At 36.4% G+C, this 15,864-nt stretch overlaps 2 protein-coding genes and 1 long non-coding RNA gene across 4 annotated transcripts in view; 1 reads left to right on the forward strand and 2 right to left on the reverse strand.

Moving 5' to 3' along the window:
• Positions 1–1,065: 1,065 nt before the first annotated feature.
• Positions 1,066–3,646, forward strand: LOC116024973. Its single transcript, XM_031266024.1, has 4 exons — positions 1,066–1,933; positions 2,588–2,795; positions 2,886–3,015; positions 3,158–3,646. Exons 1-4 carry the CDS (start codon positions 1,077–1,079, stop codon positions 3,427–3,429), a joined length of 1,467 nt encoding a protein of 488 aa, XP_031121884.1. The 5' UTR covers positions 1,066–1,076; the 3' UTR covers positions 3,430–3,646.
• LOC116024974 lies at positions 2,835–4,250 on the reverse strand. Its single transcript, XR_004099555.1, has 2 exons — positions 3,950–4,250; positions 2,835–3,354 (listed from the first exon to the last, which is right to left on the reverse strand). It is a non-coding gene; the product is annotated as an uncharacterized LOC116024974 (long non-coding RNA).
• Positions 4,251–11,623: 7,373 nt separating this feature from the next.
• LOC116025651 (sugar transporter ERD6-like 7) overlaps positions 11,624–15,864 on the reverse strand; it is a 6,032-nt gene continuing 1,791 nt past the window's right edge. Inside the window, exons 3-18 of one of the 2 annotated variants that reach the window (XM_031266963.1) lie at positions 15,713–15,802; positions 15,471–15,530; positions 15,318–15,383; positions 15,135–15,200; positions 14,925–15,000; positions 14,731–14,795; positions 14,304–14,396; positions 14,132–14,212; positions 13,962–14,046; positions 13,430–13,473; positions 13,289–13,351; positions 13,153–13,212; positions 13,004–13,057; positions 12,276–12,335; positions 12,083–12,197; positions 11,624–11,990 (exon numbers count right to left, since the gene is read on the reverse strand). In XM_031266963.1, the coding sequence (XP_031122823.1) occupies positions 11,875–11,990; positions 12,083–12,197; positions 12,276–12,335; positions 13,004–13,057; positions 13,153–13,212; positions 13,289–13,351; positions 13,430–13,473; positions 13,962–14,046; positions 14,132–14,212; positions 14,304–14,396; positions 14,731–14,795; positions 14,925–15,000; positions 15,135–15,200; positions 15,318–15,383; positions 15,471–15,530; positions 15,713–15,802 (1,194 nt within the window). In that variant the 3' untranslated portion in view covers positions 11,624–11,874. The remainder of the gene's footprint in view (positions 11,991–12,082; positions 12,198–12,275; positions 12,336–13,003; positions 13,058–13,152; positions 13,213–13,288; positions 13,352–13,429; positions 13,474–13,961; positions 14,047–14,131; positions 14,213–14,303; positions 14,397–14,730; positions 14,796–14,924; positions 15,001–15,134; positions 15,201–15,317; positions 15,384–15,470; positions 15,531–15,712; positions 15,803–15,864) is intronic. The other variant, XM_031266964.1, reaches the window with a different exon arrangement.

Raw genomic sequence — 15,864 nt, forward strand, 5'->3', positions numbered from 1 at the left:
GTTATTATTGGTAAGTTTTGAATATTGGTCTTTTTTCTCAAATATTACTTACTGAACCAGTGCAGACAAATGAAAATTTGTTTTGCAAGGCATGCCTCCAGCCTGCATATTCTCCATCTTTCCTAATCAAAACCAAACTCGTTAATAAACAAAGGAATAAGGGTCAAATACACCACTGAACTACACACAAAACTACAATTAGGCCATCGAACTCGAAAAAATTGTAATTGGGTCCCTAAACTACACAAACTTATGCAATTAAGTCTAAATTGACATGTTTACCTATTATTGTGCTGACGTGGCGGTTAACAATTTTTAAAATAATTTTTTAATAAATTTTAATTAAAATAATTAAACAATAATAATAAAATTTAAAAAAAAAAAAACAGAATTGCTGGAGACGCGGAATCGTCTCCGACAGTCTTCGTCTCCATGGCCGGAGACGAAGACCTCCGTCTCCGGCCATGGAGACGTAGACCTTTGTCTCCATTGTCAGGGAGACGAAGGTCCAACCTTCGTCTCCTGGCCATGGAGACGAAGGTCCGGCCTTCATCTCCTGGCCATGGAGACGAAGGCCGGACCTTCGTCTCCCTGGCAGTGGAGACGAAGACCGTCTCCATGGCCGGGGACGAAGGTCTTTGTCTCCGGCCATGGAGATGAAGGCTGCCGGAGACGGACCGTCTCCGGCAGTTCATCTGTTTTATTATTTTTTTTTTTATTTTAAATTATTTAATTATTTTAATTAAAATTATTTAAAAATTTATTTTAAAAATGGGTAACCGCCACGTCATCACAATTGTAGGTAAACAAGTCAAATTGGACTTAATTGCATATGTTTGTGTAGTTTAGGGACCCAATTGCAATCTTTTCGAGTTCAATGGCCTAATTGTAATTTTGTGTATAGTTCAGTGGTCTATTTGACCCTTATTCCATAAACAAATGATTTCATTGAATTTGGTGGTGATTAGTTAAAAGTAATAATAATAATTCATTCATATTTCATTGCTAACGCACAAAAAGTGACATCTGAGTGTGACAACCACAGAAAGTCCACTTCCTTTTTCCTTTTCCTTTCCATGTTTATTATCTCTCTAAGGAATAATGATTTCTTGATTCAACCTTTTCTACAGCCACCATCACAATCAATGTTCAGAATTCTCAGAAACAAACTGAGGCGCCTCTTCCATGGCCTCCGCCGCTCATTCCGCCGGCGTTCCAAGAACGCCGCCGTCATCAAAACATTTCGCAAATCCGACTCCAACCCATCTCTCCTCACTCCACCTCACAACGCCTCCGCCGCCATTCGCCCCGCCCTGCGCGTCGCCACCTTCAATGCCGCCCTCTTCTCCATGGCGCCGGCGGTTCCGAGGTCCGGAAAATCAGCCAGCTTTGATTTTGGAGATGAAGACTGTACCCATACCCATACCCATCTGAGATCAAACTCCATGGATAGTCGGCCCAAGGGGATTCTCAAGCAGTCTTCCCTGCGTCTCAACTCCATGAGCCGAAGAGAGAATGATCTGTTCGGGGCCAAATCGAAGCTGCGGGTTTCGATTAATTTGCCGGACAATGAAATCTCGCTGAAGAAGAGTGGGCAGTTGAGGTTTGTTGAGAGTGAGAGGGAGAGTTGGAGGGGGAGTAATAGGAGCAGGGGGAAGGTAAAGAATGGGAGTAACGGCAACGGCGAGATTTATGGGAATAGGAGGACGATTTTGGAGGTGTTGAGGGAGGTGGAGGCGGATGTGGTGGCGCTGCAAGGCGTGAAGGCGGAGGAGGAGAAAGGGATGAAGCCATTGTCAGATTTGGCTGCCGGTTTGGGGATGAATTATGTGTTTGCAGAGAGCTGGGCTCCCGAGTATGGCAATGCCATCTTGTCCAAGTGGCCTATTAAGAGCTGGAAGGCCCAAAAGATCTTTGATGACTCTGATTTCAGGTTATTCTATCTCTTTATCCTTCATTCCTCACATTGCATTGCACTTATGTCGCACGGAGGCCGGTAAGGGTCAAGTCCATAGCTAGGAGATTGTTGGGCAAAGGCAGGTAAGAGCTAAGTCGATCACTATTTGACTAGGGGATTATAGATAACCGATAAGGTCAAGTCCAGCACCTGACCCTCGAAAATGTGTGGCCGTGTGGAGAGATTGTTAGGTAGAGGCAGATAAGAGCTAAGTCCAGCACCATGTGACTAGCGTTGTAGGACGGGGATTGTAAAGGCCAAGTTCAGCACTATGTGACTAGAGGGTTGTAGGACGGGGACGGTAAAGGCCAAGTTCAGCACTTTGACCCTCGAAAATGTGTAGAGAAATAAAATTGGGCCTTTAGTGTGAGCTATAACTTTTGGCGTAATGGTAAGCCCTTGATTAAGGGCTATAACTTCGCTACAAGCCTACAACTTATCACCCTATTAGGATTAAGGGCTTCCCCTAGTCCAATCTTATTTATACAATTTTTGCTCTTACAAAAAATAACACTTATTAGAATCAGGTCTTATCAATACGCCAAAAGGTATAGTTTGTAACATAGTAGTAAGCGCTTGATCTTAACATGATTAGAGTCTCTGAAACTTTAAAAAAAAAATGTGTTGCAGGAATGTCTTGAAGGCGAAAATCGAGGTTCCTGAAGTAGGCGAATTCGACTTGTATTGCACCCATCTTGACCATTTAGATGAAAACTGGAGAATGAAGCAGATGAATGCCATAATCCAGTCAGCTGACACACCCCACCTTTTAGCTGGAGGTCTAAATTCACTGGATGAAACGGATTATTCACCTGAGAGATGGGCAGAAATTGTAAAGGTAAATCAACCCTCTTTACCTGATAGAGATGGGCAGTAATTCAGTAAATAAATGATGATCTGATGAAAATTTTCATTCTGCAATTTCCAGTACTATGAAGAGATGGGAAAGCCAACTCCCAAGGTTGAGGTGATGAAGTACTTAAAGACTAAACAGTATGCTGATGCCAAAGATTTCGGTGGCGAATGTGAGTCTGTCGTCGTGATTGCCAAAGGACAGAGTATGGCAACTTTCTACGAGCCAAACCACACTAAAAGACTGAATTCAATAAATTAGCTAGTCTAACACATGTTCTTATAAACCCATATTTTCTCTCTTATATTTTCAATACACCACTATAATGTGATGCTTTGAAAATGCAGGTGTACAGGGGACATGTAAGTATGGAACAAGAGTGGATTATATACTGGCTTCACCACGTTCGTCGTTCAAGTTTGTGCAAGGATCCTACTCGGTTCTCTCTTCCAAGGGAACTTCGGATCATCACATAGTGAAAGTTGATGTGGTTAAAGTAGACGAGGAGGAGGAGTCTCAGCAATGTGTTGATAGCAGCAACAAGCTGCAAGCCAAGAAGAAAGTTGTAAAGATTACAGATCCTAATTCTTCAAAGGGTTTATGGAAAATACATACATAACATTCCTAATGGAAATTTTTTGTTTTGTTTTTTCACTGCTCTGTATTGGTCTGTAAAGCATTACTAATCTTTCACTCCTTTTTACCTTTTTCTTTTCCAGAAAGAAACTGAAGAGGTAAAGTATCCATAAATCTCAAATAGTATATGGAATTGTTGTGATACACTGCTATAACACATTTAACATTTTGCTCGAGTGTGCATCGACTGTATTCTGATACAATTTCGTTTCATATATTAATAGCATCCTGTATTCCATTCCTTCTGAAGTTGTTTGATTTTGGGCACTATCTTACACTTACCACTACGCCAAAAGTTATAACTAACAGCGAAGGCACAACTTCATTTACTTAGACTGCTACATTTCCGAGAGGCAAGGTGCTGGAATTGGCCTTTCACCAGCCTCTGCCTAACAATTCTCTAGTCACCAATTGTTGGACTTGGCCCTTTACTGACCCCGCCTAACAATCTTGATCATGAACAAAATGACTACCCGAAAAAGGGAAGTTTTGAGTGAACTTACACAAGATCTAAACGCATAAGAGCCAGCAAATCATCCATCTGTCAATCTTCTTCTTGCCTTGTTTCACCACCACCATATCCATCGTTTTCTGGAGAGATGAATGGGGACCTGACATCGGCTTCTTCCTCGTCGTTCTCACGTCTCCGGGCATCAGTAACTAAGCTAGTGAGTGTATCAATTAGGAGTTTTACATGCAGAAAGAAGGATAAAAGGAAGAAAGCCCAAAAGGTATGAATGGCACAGCAAAGGGAATCCTTCTAAGTTCTAAATGTGAAGTATATAAGGAAGCAACAATGGTGTTGCCAATGTCTAAAAGCTAGCCAACTTTAAGGAAATTAATGGCATACATTTATATTGTCAAGCAGAGACAATTAATTTGTTTGTCAAGTTTGGTCCTACATACTCATCTTGAATGTGGACTAGCTCTTCCCCATAACATTCAAGGTTGTGTTTGAATATGAATATGACACTAAGTTAAATGGTTTGTTGCCTATAAAATTTAATGCAATTCCTACCAAGTTGTTGAACAACCACCCTCTATTATCATAATGTGAATGATTCCAGACAGGGCATGGACAACTCCACCCTAAAGAGGATCCATTTGAGATAAAGGAAACATGAGGTGTTGATAGCAACTCCCATTAAAGTCCATGGTCCCCGGAAGGAAAGATTGCAATCAACAACTCAAGAAATACACTTTTAGAGCAACCTTAACAATGTTAATTTTTTTTTGTGGTTTTGCAATGAAATGTATGAAAGAGATGGAAGAGAGAAGTGGAAAAAATAAAGGCTGACAACCCAAAACAAAATACAAAAACAAAAAAAGGTATGCAGTTCGCCCTACACACAAGTTGCATGTCTTTTTCTCTTCATTTCCTCCAGCTGTGGTTAGGCATAACTACGGTTTGGTTCAAATCGAACCGTATGACCAATTTCAATTCCGGTTAAGAAAGGATTCCAGTTCCAAACTGAAAAATAAAAATAAAAAATTATTATTTAATTAATGTTTAAATAAAAATTATTTGGTTAAAGTTTAACTGTTATTTTATTAGAGTTTAAACTTTAAATAACAATTTAGGGGATTTTTGGTTGGATGGAAAAGTTTTTTCATGAAAAACATTTTCTTTAAAGTGGAGGAAAATGTTATTTTTTGGTAGGACATTGAATTTTGTTTTTTTTTTTTTTTTTTTTTTTTTTGAAAACAGACATTGAATTTTGTTTTTCATGTAAGTTGGGAAGAAAAATGAGATAACTTGACTATTTTACCCTTCTTATTCTTTTTTAATTACCTTTATTATTTTGTAGGGGTATATAGATCTTTATACTCATTATTCGTTACAATTTTAAATCCAACCAAACAATAGAATCGATATTCAGTAATTTTTTTCACCAACCAAACAATGAAATTCATCTTCCTAATAATTACTTTTTCATGAAATTTCAATTCCATTCCCCCCAAAATATATTCTGTGAACCAAACGGACCCTAAGTTTAACTATAACAATTATTTTTATTTTTTTAGTTCAACTCTGAAGTTTAAATTTTTCATATAACCATCTAAAAAATATTTTAGAGTAAAAAAATTTCAAAAAGATTAATTGTTGAATTTAGATATTTTTAAAATAGAAAATAGCATTAAAAAAAAAAGCTTTGTAAGTTCATTTTTATTATATCACATGTTTATTTAACAATTTGTATAGGTTCATCATTCATGAACTCCATTGTAGGCTTATAAGTTCATTTTTAGAATACTACGGAGTACAATTTTGTTTTTCTTTTTACCTTGGTCCAACTTGCAAGATAATTTGCTTTACAAATGTGCAATTTTACCATGGATTTATACTTTTAGTCCTTCAATTCTGTTAATGCATAACAGTGAGCACCCACCAGAAACAGTTCCTTTGAATATGAAGCAAATCCAAGGTCTGCTAAAAATATTGTCATTTTCTTATTACTCTCCAAATCTTGCAGATAAGCTTTGCAACTGTGTTTCCTGTTTTCAAGTGCTGAGAGTTAGATGTAATTAATGTTGCCAAAACTCAGGTCCTCGTAAATCTTTTGGTGAAATTTTAGCTATTATAAAGATGGGTACCTGTTTAGTGGTCTCAATAGGATTATAGGAAAGCAATGGCATCAAGCTTAAGGTAGTTGCAGGTTTTGTATCCTATGAAAGAACTTCAAGAGCTGATAGAGAAACAGAATTGTAATGAGGGAGAGAAAAGGGTGCAATATCTTCCGGCTCACCCCTTTGTAACCAATGAAATCAGCAATTGGACCACTTGTTATTGCTCCAATCATTGCCACCAAATGTCAAAATGGAGCCAAAGAGTGAGTATTGCACAAAAACAAAATCAGAATATTTTGATGCAGGAGGACAAAAAAGCCATACAAAGTTCAAGTGTAGTATTTATGGAGATATGTGAATGGTTAAGATAGTTGTGATTTAATAAAATATTTTTGTGAAAGTTTGTGATATCATCATATTCACTTTTGTTAAAGTTTGTGATGAGATATAATATCTTTTGTTGGGATGTGTGTTGGAAAGATATGCATACTAATGAATGGTTAAGATTGTTGCGATTTAATCTGACAAGTTGAAAACACTTTGTTAAAGTTTGTGAAATGATTATCTTTCTTAGACCTTCTCCAATAGTATAAATTTTGGTGTGGATGGAGAAAAAAAAAACAAATATAAAATTGAAAAGGAAAAATAAAAAAGCGTGCCCTTTGGGTGCGCAATTTGCGTGCAACGCACTCTAAGGTTGTCTTGATTAAATAAAAATGGGTCCCACACTCTGATAAAATCCCATGCTTGCAGGAGGTACCAACACCTTCTCTCTCCTCCTTTAATACCCTTCCACCTCATCACCTTTTACTTAAACTTTGTGTAAAACCCCATTATTGGGGAATGCCTTATTGTAAATACTAGTACATAAAAAGTTATCATTCATCCCTACGCCATATCAACATTGAAATATGAATTCCAACCATGGTATAGTAAATGTTCTATCCCATTTTCTTCTTCTTCTTCCTCATCCTCACCTGTATCCTCTCCAATGGAGGATGAGGTTGATCTCACTATTGTAATTTGTAACACAATAATGAGGACAAGCATTACTAAATTTATATGCTAACAACAACGGTATCATGGCTTACTAAGGTAGCGTTTGGTTGGAGACTTTTGCACCCTACTTTAAATTTTATACATATTACCATATTTGTTTACATACTTTTGTTATCCTACTATTGGATTCACCCTTTAGTAATTATAAAACCCATTATCCTTTTGCTCCTCTACTTTTGAACAATGGAATAAAAAATAAGAGAGAAAAAAGAAAATAAATAAATAAAAAGGTTATTGTCCATTCATTAAATATGAAATTATATATATGTGTGTGTGTTATATTTTTATATATTTATTTATTTTTATTTTAATTAAATAATGAATTATTTATTTTAATTCCAATTTCTATTTACTATCAAACAAAGTGACTCATTCTATTTAGACATATTACCATTACTAAGTATTTGATTCCATTACCATTCGGATTTCAATGTTTGAACCAAACACACTCAAAATTAATATTCTCAGCTTTCGCAACACCCATGTCCTTAGAGTAACTAGTGAGTGTATCAATTTTGAGTTTTATGTGCAGGAAGACAGAAGGGAGTGACTTCATAAGGTAAATATATGATTGGAAAACTAAACTACCGGTTTCCTGGTAAGGTTATTGAATGCAAAGGCGTGGTGCCATAAGTTAAATGAGTTGTTGCCTATAAAATTTAATGCAATAACAAGTTGTTTAAACTGTATATATTCTAATGACAAAGATTATGATACTGAATGTGTTAGTCTGTTGTCACAATTGCCAAAAGACATAGGCCCTGTTTGGTAAATGGCTGTTAGCTGATTGGGTTGGTTGTTTGAGTTAGAATGTATGATTTGTTGATAACATTAGCTGATTGTAGAAAGTTGTTTGATAGATTAGTTGTTAGCTGATAGATGTTTGATATAATCTCTTTTCTCAAAAAGCTAATTAAAAAGACTGTTTTGAGTAGCCTTTTGAATTTTAGCATTTTGGAGTTACAAAAAACTTATTAACCAAACAACTAATAGCGGTCAAATAATTCAAAATTGGCTGATAGGCTGATTATTTACCAAACAGGGCCATAGTACAACACTTTTTTTTGTACTTTAGAGCCCACACAACAACCCTTGATTCGGATACCACTTATTATGATCAAACGCTTACTACTTTTACTCTTTCTGGGATTCGAAGCTGAACCCTGACCTGANTTTTTTTTTTTTTTTTTTTTTTTTTTTTGAAAACAGACATTGAATTTTGTTTTTCATGTAAGTTGGGAAGAAAAATGAGATAACTTGACTATTTTACCCTTCTTATTCTTTTTTAATTACCTTTATTATTTTGTAGGGGTATATAGATCTTTATACTCATTATTCGTTACAATTTTAAATCCAACCAAACAATAGAATCGATATTCAGTAATTTTTTTCACCAACCAAACAATGAAATTCATCTTCCTAATAATTACTTTTTCATGAAATTTCAATTCCATTCCCCCCAAAATATATTCTGTGAACCAAACGGACCCTAAGTTTAACTATAACAATTATTTTTATTTTTTTAGTTCAACTCTGAAGTTTAAATTTTTCATATAACCATCTAAAAAATATTTTAGAGTAAAAAAATTTCAAAAAGATTAATTGTTGAATTTAGATATTTTTAAAATAGAAAATAGCATTAAAAAAAAAAGCTTTGTAAGTTCATTTTTATTATATCACATGTTTATTTAACAATTTGTATAGGTTCATCATTCATGAACTCCATTGTAGGCTTATAAGTTCATTTTTAGAATACTACGGAGTACAATTTTGTTTTTCTTTTTACCTTGGTCCAACTTGCAAGATAATTTGCTTTACAAATGTGCAATTTTACCATGGATTTATACTTTTAGTCCTTCAATTCTGTTAATGCATAACAGTGAGCACCCACCAGAAACAGTTCCTTTGAATATGAAGCAAATCCAAGGTCTGCTAAAAATATTGTCATTTTCTTATTACTCTCCAAATCTTGCAGATAAGCTTTGCAACTGTGTTTCCTGTTTTCAAGTGCTGAGAGTTAGATGTAATTAATGTTGCCAAAACTCAGGTCCTCGTAAATCTTTTGGTGAAATTTTAGCTATTATAAAGATGGGTACCTGTTTAGTGGTCTCAATAGGATTATAGGAAAGCAATGGCATCAAGCTTAAGGTAGTTGCAGGTTTTGTATCCTATGAAAGAACTTCAAGAGCTGATAGAGAAACAGAATTGTAATGAGGGAGAGAAAAGGGTGCAATATCTTCCGGCTCACCCCTTTGTAACCAATGAAATCAGCAATTGGACCACTTGTTATTGCTCCAATCATTGCCACCAAATGTCAAAATGGAGCCAAAGAGTGAGTATTGCACAAAAACAAAATCAGAATATTTTGATGCAGGAGGACAAAAAAGCCATACAAAGTTCAAGTGTAGTATTTATGGAGATATGTGAATGGTTAAGATAGTTGTGATTTAATAAAATATTTTTGTGAAAGTTTGTGATATCATCATATTCACTTTTGTTAAAGTTTGTGATGAGATATAATATCTTTTGTTGGGATGTGTGTTGGAAAGATATGCATACTAATGAATGGTTAAGATTGTTGCGATTTAATCTGACAAGTTGAAAACACTTTGTTAAAGTTTGTGAAATGATTATCTTTCTTAGACCTTCTCCAATAGTATAAATTTTGGTGTGGATGGAGAAAAAAAAAACAAATATAAAATTGAAAAGGAAAAATAAAAAAGCGTGCCCTTTGGGTGCGCAATTTGCGTGCAACGCACTCTAAGGTTGTCTTGATTAAATAAAAATGGGTCCCACACTCTGATAAAATCCCATGCTTGCAGGAGGTACCAACACCTTCTCTCTCCTCCTTTAATACCCTTCCACCTCATCACCTTTTACTTAAACTTTGTGTAAAACCCCATTATTGGGGAATGCCTTATTGTAAATACTAGTACATAAAAAGTTATCATTCATCCCTACGCCATATCAACATTGAAATATGAATTCCAACCATGGTATAGTAAATGTTCTATCCCATTTTCTTCTTCTTCTTCCTCATCCTCACCTGTATCCTCTCCAATGGAGGATGAGGTTGATCTCACTATTGTAATTTGTAACACAATAATGAGGACAAGCATTACTAAATTTATATGCTAACAACAACGGTATCATGGCTTACTAAGGTAGCGTTTGGTTGGAGACTTTTGCACCCTACTTTAAATTTTATACATATTACCATATTTGTTTACATACTTTTGTTATCCTACTATTGGATTCACCCTTTAGTAATTATAAAACCCATTATCCTTTTGCTCCTCTACTTTTGAACAATGGAATAAAAAATAAGAGAGAAAAAAGAAAATAAATAAATAAAAAGGTTATTGTCCATTCATTAAATATGAAATTATATATATGTGTGTGTGTTATATTTTTATATATTTATTTATTTTTATTTTAATTAAATAATGAATTATTTATTTTAATTCCAATTTCTATTTACTATCAAACAAAGTGACTCATTCTATTTAGACATATTACCATTACTAAGTATTTGATTCCATTACCATTCGGATTTCAATGTTTGAACCAAACACACTCAAAATTAATATTCTCAGCTTTCGCAACACCCATGTCCTTAGAGTAACTAGTGAGTGTATCAATTTTGAGTTTTATGTGCAGGAAGACAGAAGGGAGTGACTTCATAAGGTAAATATATGATTGGAAAACTAAACTACCGGTTTCCTGGTAAGGTTATTGAATGCAAAGGCGTGGTGCCATAAGTTAAATGAGTTGTTGCCTATAAAATTTAATGCAATAACAAGTTGTTTAAACTGTATATATTCTAATGACAAAGATTATGATACTGAATGTGTTAGTCTGTTGTCACAATTGCCAAAAGACATAGGCCCTGTTTGGTAAATGGCTGTTAGCTGATTGGGTTGGTTGTTTGAGTTAGAATGTATGATTTGTTGATAACATTAGCTGATTGTAGAAAGTTGTTTGATAGATTAGTTGTTAGCTGATAGATGTTTGATATAATCTCTTTTCTCAAAAAGCTAATTAAAAAGACTGTTTTGAGTAGCCTTTTGAATTTTAGCATTTTGGAGTTACAAAAAACTTATTAACCAAACAACTAATAGCGGTCAAATAATTCAAAATTGGCTGATAGGCTGATTATTTACCAAACAGGGCCATAGTACAACACTTTTTTTTGTACTTTAGAGCCCACACAACAACCCTTGATTCGGATACCACTTATTATGATCAAACGCTTACTACTTTTACTCTTTCTGGGATTCGAAGCTGAACCCTGACCTGACTCAGATACCACTTGTTAGAATCAAACGCTTACCATTACGCCAAAAGCTATAATTCCTAACGAAAGCATAACTTTATTTCCCTATACCGCTACATTTTCGCGGGATATGATGCTGGACTTGGTCATTCATCGACCTCCACCCAAAAATCTCCCTAGTCACCAATTGCTGGACTTGGCCCTTCACCCGTTCACCCATCTCCACCCAACATGTACCATAAGAACTCCCTATTTATTTGTACTGTATGTGGTATATTGGTATAATGTAATCTCTTGAAAATGCAGGTGTGCATATATGGAACATGCAAGAGTGTATTACATACTGCTTCATTTAGCAGATGGCCACCATTTTCATCGTACAAGTTCGTTTTGATCCAGGATCATACTTCTTTTAGTAGTCTACAAAATCAATTCCATAAACTTCTAGCATACTTATGAATAATCTTCCTCTTCAATTTCAATTCCTACTGAAAAGAAAAGGAAAAGAATAGATCAGATCAGATGTCATGCATTGATAGCAGCCTGTATTTGTTCTAAGGTTTTTCCTTTGGTTTCGGGTACTATCTTTATCACGAACAAAATGGCAAGGGCATTGATTACTGCATACAGGAAAAAAGTACCTGAAATAATCATGAAAATCCACATATATAGTTAGTGCAAATCCAAGATTTGAGTTTTCATTTTAACATATCCTTAGAGATTTTGTAGTTACCAAAAGAGCTCCATGCCATGAGGAAGTTGAAAGTGTAGGAGCATAACCATGCACCAAACCAATTTACTAGTGTTGCAAGGCTTCCAGCAACCCCTTTGATATTTATAGGGAATATCTGGAACACAAACAAGTCTTAAGATAATGTGGAAAGGTAGTTAGAATCTGAACTAAGGTTGTGGATTTTGCATGTTACCTCAGACATCACTACCCATGGGACTGCTCCCATGCCTGCTGAAAATGATCCGATGTACACCTGATTTCAGAAACAATTATGTTAGGATTTATCACTACGCCAAGAGTTAGTTTGTAGCCAATGCGCTACTTTATTTTAATTTCTTATATACCACCCAACAATTCCCTAGCCACTAATTTCTAGACTTGACCTTTCACAGGCATCCATCCAACAATTGCCTAGCCACCAATGGCTGGACTTGGCCATTCACCAGTCTCCGCCTAACAATCCCCTAGTCACCAATTATTGGACTTGGCCCTTCATCGGCCTCCGCCCAACAATCCCCTAGCCACCAATTGTTGGACGTGGCCCTTCACTGGTCTCCGCCTAAAAATCCCCTTAATCACCCATGGCTAGACTTGGTCCTTCACCAACCTCCGCCCAATAATTTCTTAGCCACCAATTACTCGACTTGACCCTTCACCGGCCTCTACCTAAGAATTCTTTAGCCACCAATTGTTAGACTTGACTCTTCACTAACTTCCGTCTAATAATCCTCTAGTCACCAATTGCTGAACTTGGCCCTTCACCGACCTCTCTTAAGAATTCTCCTAGCCAAAAAATTATTGGACTTGACTCTTCACTAGCCTCTGCCTAACCATCCCTCTATCTAACCACTAATTACTGGACTTAGCCCGAAATCTTTATTGACTAGGGGTGATTTCGACACGTAAAGATGGAAGCAGTACCAGTATCCCTATTACAGCAAGTAATGGTGATGCATTAACAGCTATTTCATGTCCCTGATTCAAAACAAAGATTCTTTTAGCATCATAACCTTCCCAGACACTAATCATCAAAAGAAAAATTGGGAAATGCATTTTTGTTTAACATTCACCTTCATATAAAATGAGATGCCTGTCAGTGCACACCCAATGACAAGTCCTGCCCCAGAAACCTGCAAAAAGAAAAGCTTTAGCCTCCATTTCATGAAACACATTCTTAAGTTAATGGCATTCTGTTCCTAGTTATACCACTAATAGCGGCTTTCTTCCGGCTCTGTCTATTAAGGTTGCCCCTAATGCAGTGATTATAACCTATCCAAGGAAAAAAGATTAGGTGAAATTGAGAATGGTTATCTAGTTTCCACAGATCTGCCAGAGTAAGGTTGAAACCTGAAGAATTGCATAGATTATAGTTCCAACATCTGAAGGGAACCCTGGAAATCAAAGAAATATATGGTGATATCTTGAAGCATTTAAACTTCTAACTGGAAATGTAGTTATGTGCATTGTTGGGCAAAGTCCAGTGAAGGGCCAAGTTCAGCAATTGTTGGCTATTGGGTAGAAGCCAGTGAAGGGTCAAGTCCAGTAATTGGTGGTTAGGGGATTGTTGGACGGAGGCGGACAAGGTCTAGCACCTGCCTCTCAAAAATGTGGCTGTCTATAACAAAATAAAGTTGTGTTTTTGCTACTGTCTATAGTTTTTGACATAGTGTAAGCACTTGATCCTAACAAGTGGTATTCAAGTCAAATCACAGAGCAAAATTTGTGAAATCAAGACTAGCAAGTGATTCAAGAGGCAGGGTGCGGGACTTGCCCTTCAGGCCTCCGCCCAACAATCACTCTAATCACCTGATGCTAGACTTGGCACTTCACGGGCCTTCGCCCAATAAGTTGAGATTGATCATGGGTTAGAGATTGCTACCTGAGGATTCAAATATACTGCTGGTGTAGAAACAGATTCCATTAATTCCACCAAATTGTTGGCACACCATTAGTCCAACCCCCACCTGACCATGAATTAAATTGACTATAAAAGAGCATTGTTGCAACTTGCATGTAAGTTAAAAATGCATTGAGAACAAGGAAACATACAGTGACTGAGCGCAAGTATCTTCTTTGAAACAAATCCAGCCATTTGGCTTTTGGGAGCTTTTCAAGGGTTTCTATATAATCCTGCCATGGAATCACATAATGAGAATACATTGCATGCTGGAAATTGTTTAGAAATATGGAAGTTCAGTGGAGAGAAGTGTAGATTATGAACCATGATTTCAGCTGCCTCTTTAGAAATGTCAGCATCTTTGCCTCGAAGTGCACGCAGTGAATTCTCAAACTCCTTCTGATGCCCAATCTTTGCCTGCAGATTGAAACATACATTTTATGTCAACTTGTTAGGATCAAGCGCGCTATGCCAAAAGTCGTACCTCACAGCAAATGCGCAACTTATTTCCTTATCTACCATCACATTTTCGAAAGGCAGGGTGCTGAAAAATGTGGCCCTAGCTCCCAAGTTCATAACCCTGCCTCTTGAAAATGTGGCGGTAGATAAAGAAATACAGTTGAGTCTTCACTATAAACTATAGTTTTTGACGTAGTAATAAGCGTTTGATCCTACCAGAACTTTTCTATCTGGTCTTGCAATTACAGAGCAGTGGAGAAAGTTGTTGGTACAGTTATATTATCTTTCTCACCAGCCATCTAGGAGATTCTGGAATGATAAAGAGGCCTATAACAAGAATAGCACATGGGATTATCCCTGCATGAGCATAAAACAATAGAGTATCTCTTGTTATAACAATGGTCAATGTTATTTTGCTTCAATTCTCACTAGCATTGTAAGTAGTAACAATATCATTTAGTCTTGATTAAGGTTAAGAAGACACACCAGTTAGGGCTAAAGCCCTCCATGTCAGAATTGTCCCTAAAATGAAGGCAACAGATACTCCTGTGCATATCATAAGCTGTAGCATACACATGAATGAACAATTAAGGCATAACTTTTAGTAAACACTACTAAAAGTAAAATCTGCTAAAATATGCTTCCAAAACTGTGTTTACTGTTTAAAAGCACTGATAGTTAGGTGTCTTATTTCACCTGATTCAATGTTGTCAATGATCCTCGTAAATCTTTTGGCGCAATTTCAGCTATAAAGACAGGTACCTGTTTAGCGGTTTCAACAGGAAAGCAATGAGATCAGGTTTAAGGTAGTTGCAGGTTTTGTATCCTAGGAAAGAACATGAATATCAGATGGTAAAGGGTGATAGAGAGAGTATGTACCACATAAGAAAACACTCCCATTCCATATCCTGTTGCCAACCTTCCAATGTCCATAAGCACAGCCCCCTTGGAACAAAACATATACTCTTTCAATAAATTTACATTTTGTTGTTTTGAATAGAAAATTAAACTTGAGAGAGTGCAATGACAGACCTTAGCAAAATAAATGGCCAGCCATCCTGCAACACAGAAGGCGCCCGACATTCTCATTGCCTGTTTGCATTTTGCATCACCAACATATGAGACAAAACTTTCCCAATCATGGACTGAAAACAATGTGTCGAGCATCATATATATAAATAAATAATAAATGTATAGTTCAACTATCAAGTTTAGTCTTTCAGTTGATACGAAACATATTTTCCAATCGAATCTGAAATGCAATATCCACTCACCCCTTTGCGACCAATGAAATCAGCAATTGGTCCGCTTGTTATTGCTCCAATCATAGCACCAAATGTCAAAATGGAGCCAAAGAGTGAGTACTACACAAAAACACAATCAGATACATTATTGTTTTTTTTTTTTTGGGGGGGGGGGGGGGGTG

This window comes from Ipomoea triloba, chromosome 7 (assembly GCF_003576645.1).
Source record: "Ipomoea triloba cultivar NCNSP0323 chromosome 7, ASM357664v1".
Taxonomy (NCBI): domain Eukaryota; kingdom Viridiplantae; phylum Streptophyta; class Magnoliopsida; order Solanales; family Convolvulaceae; genus Ipomoea; species Ipomoea triloba.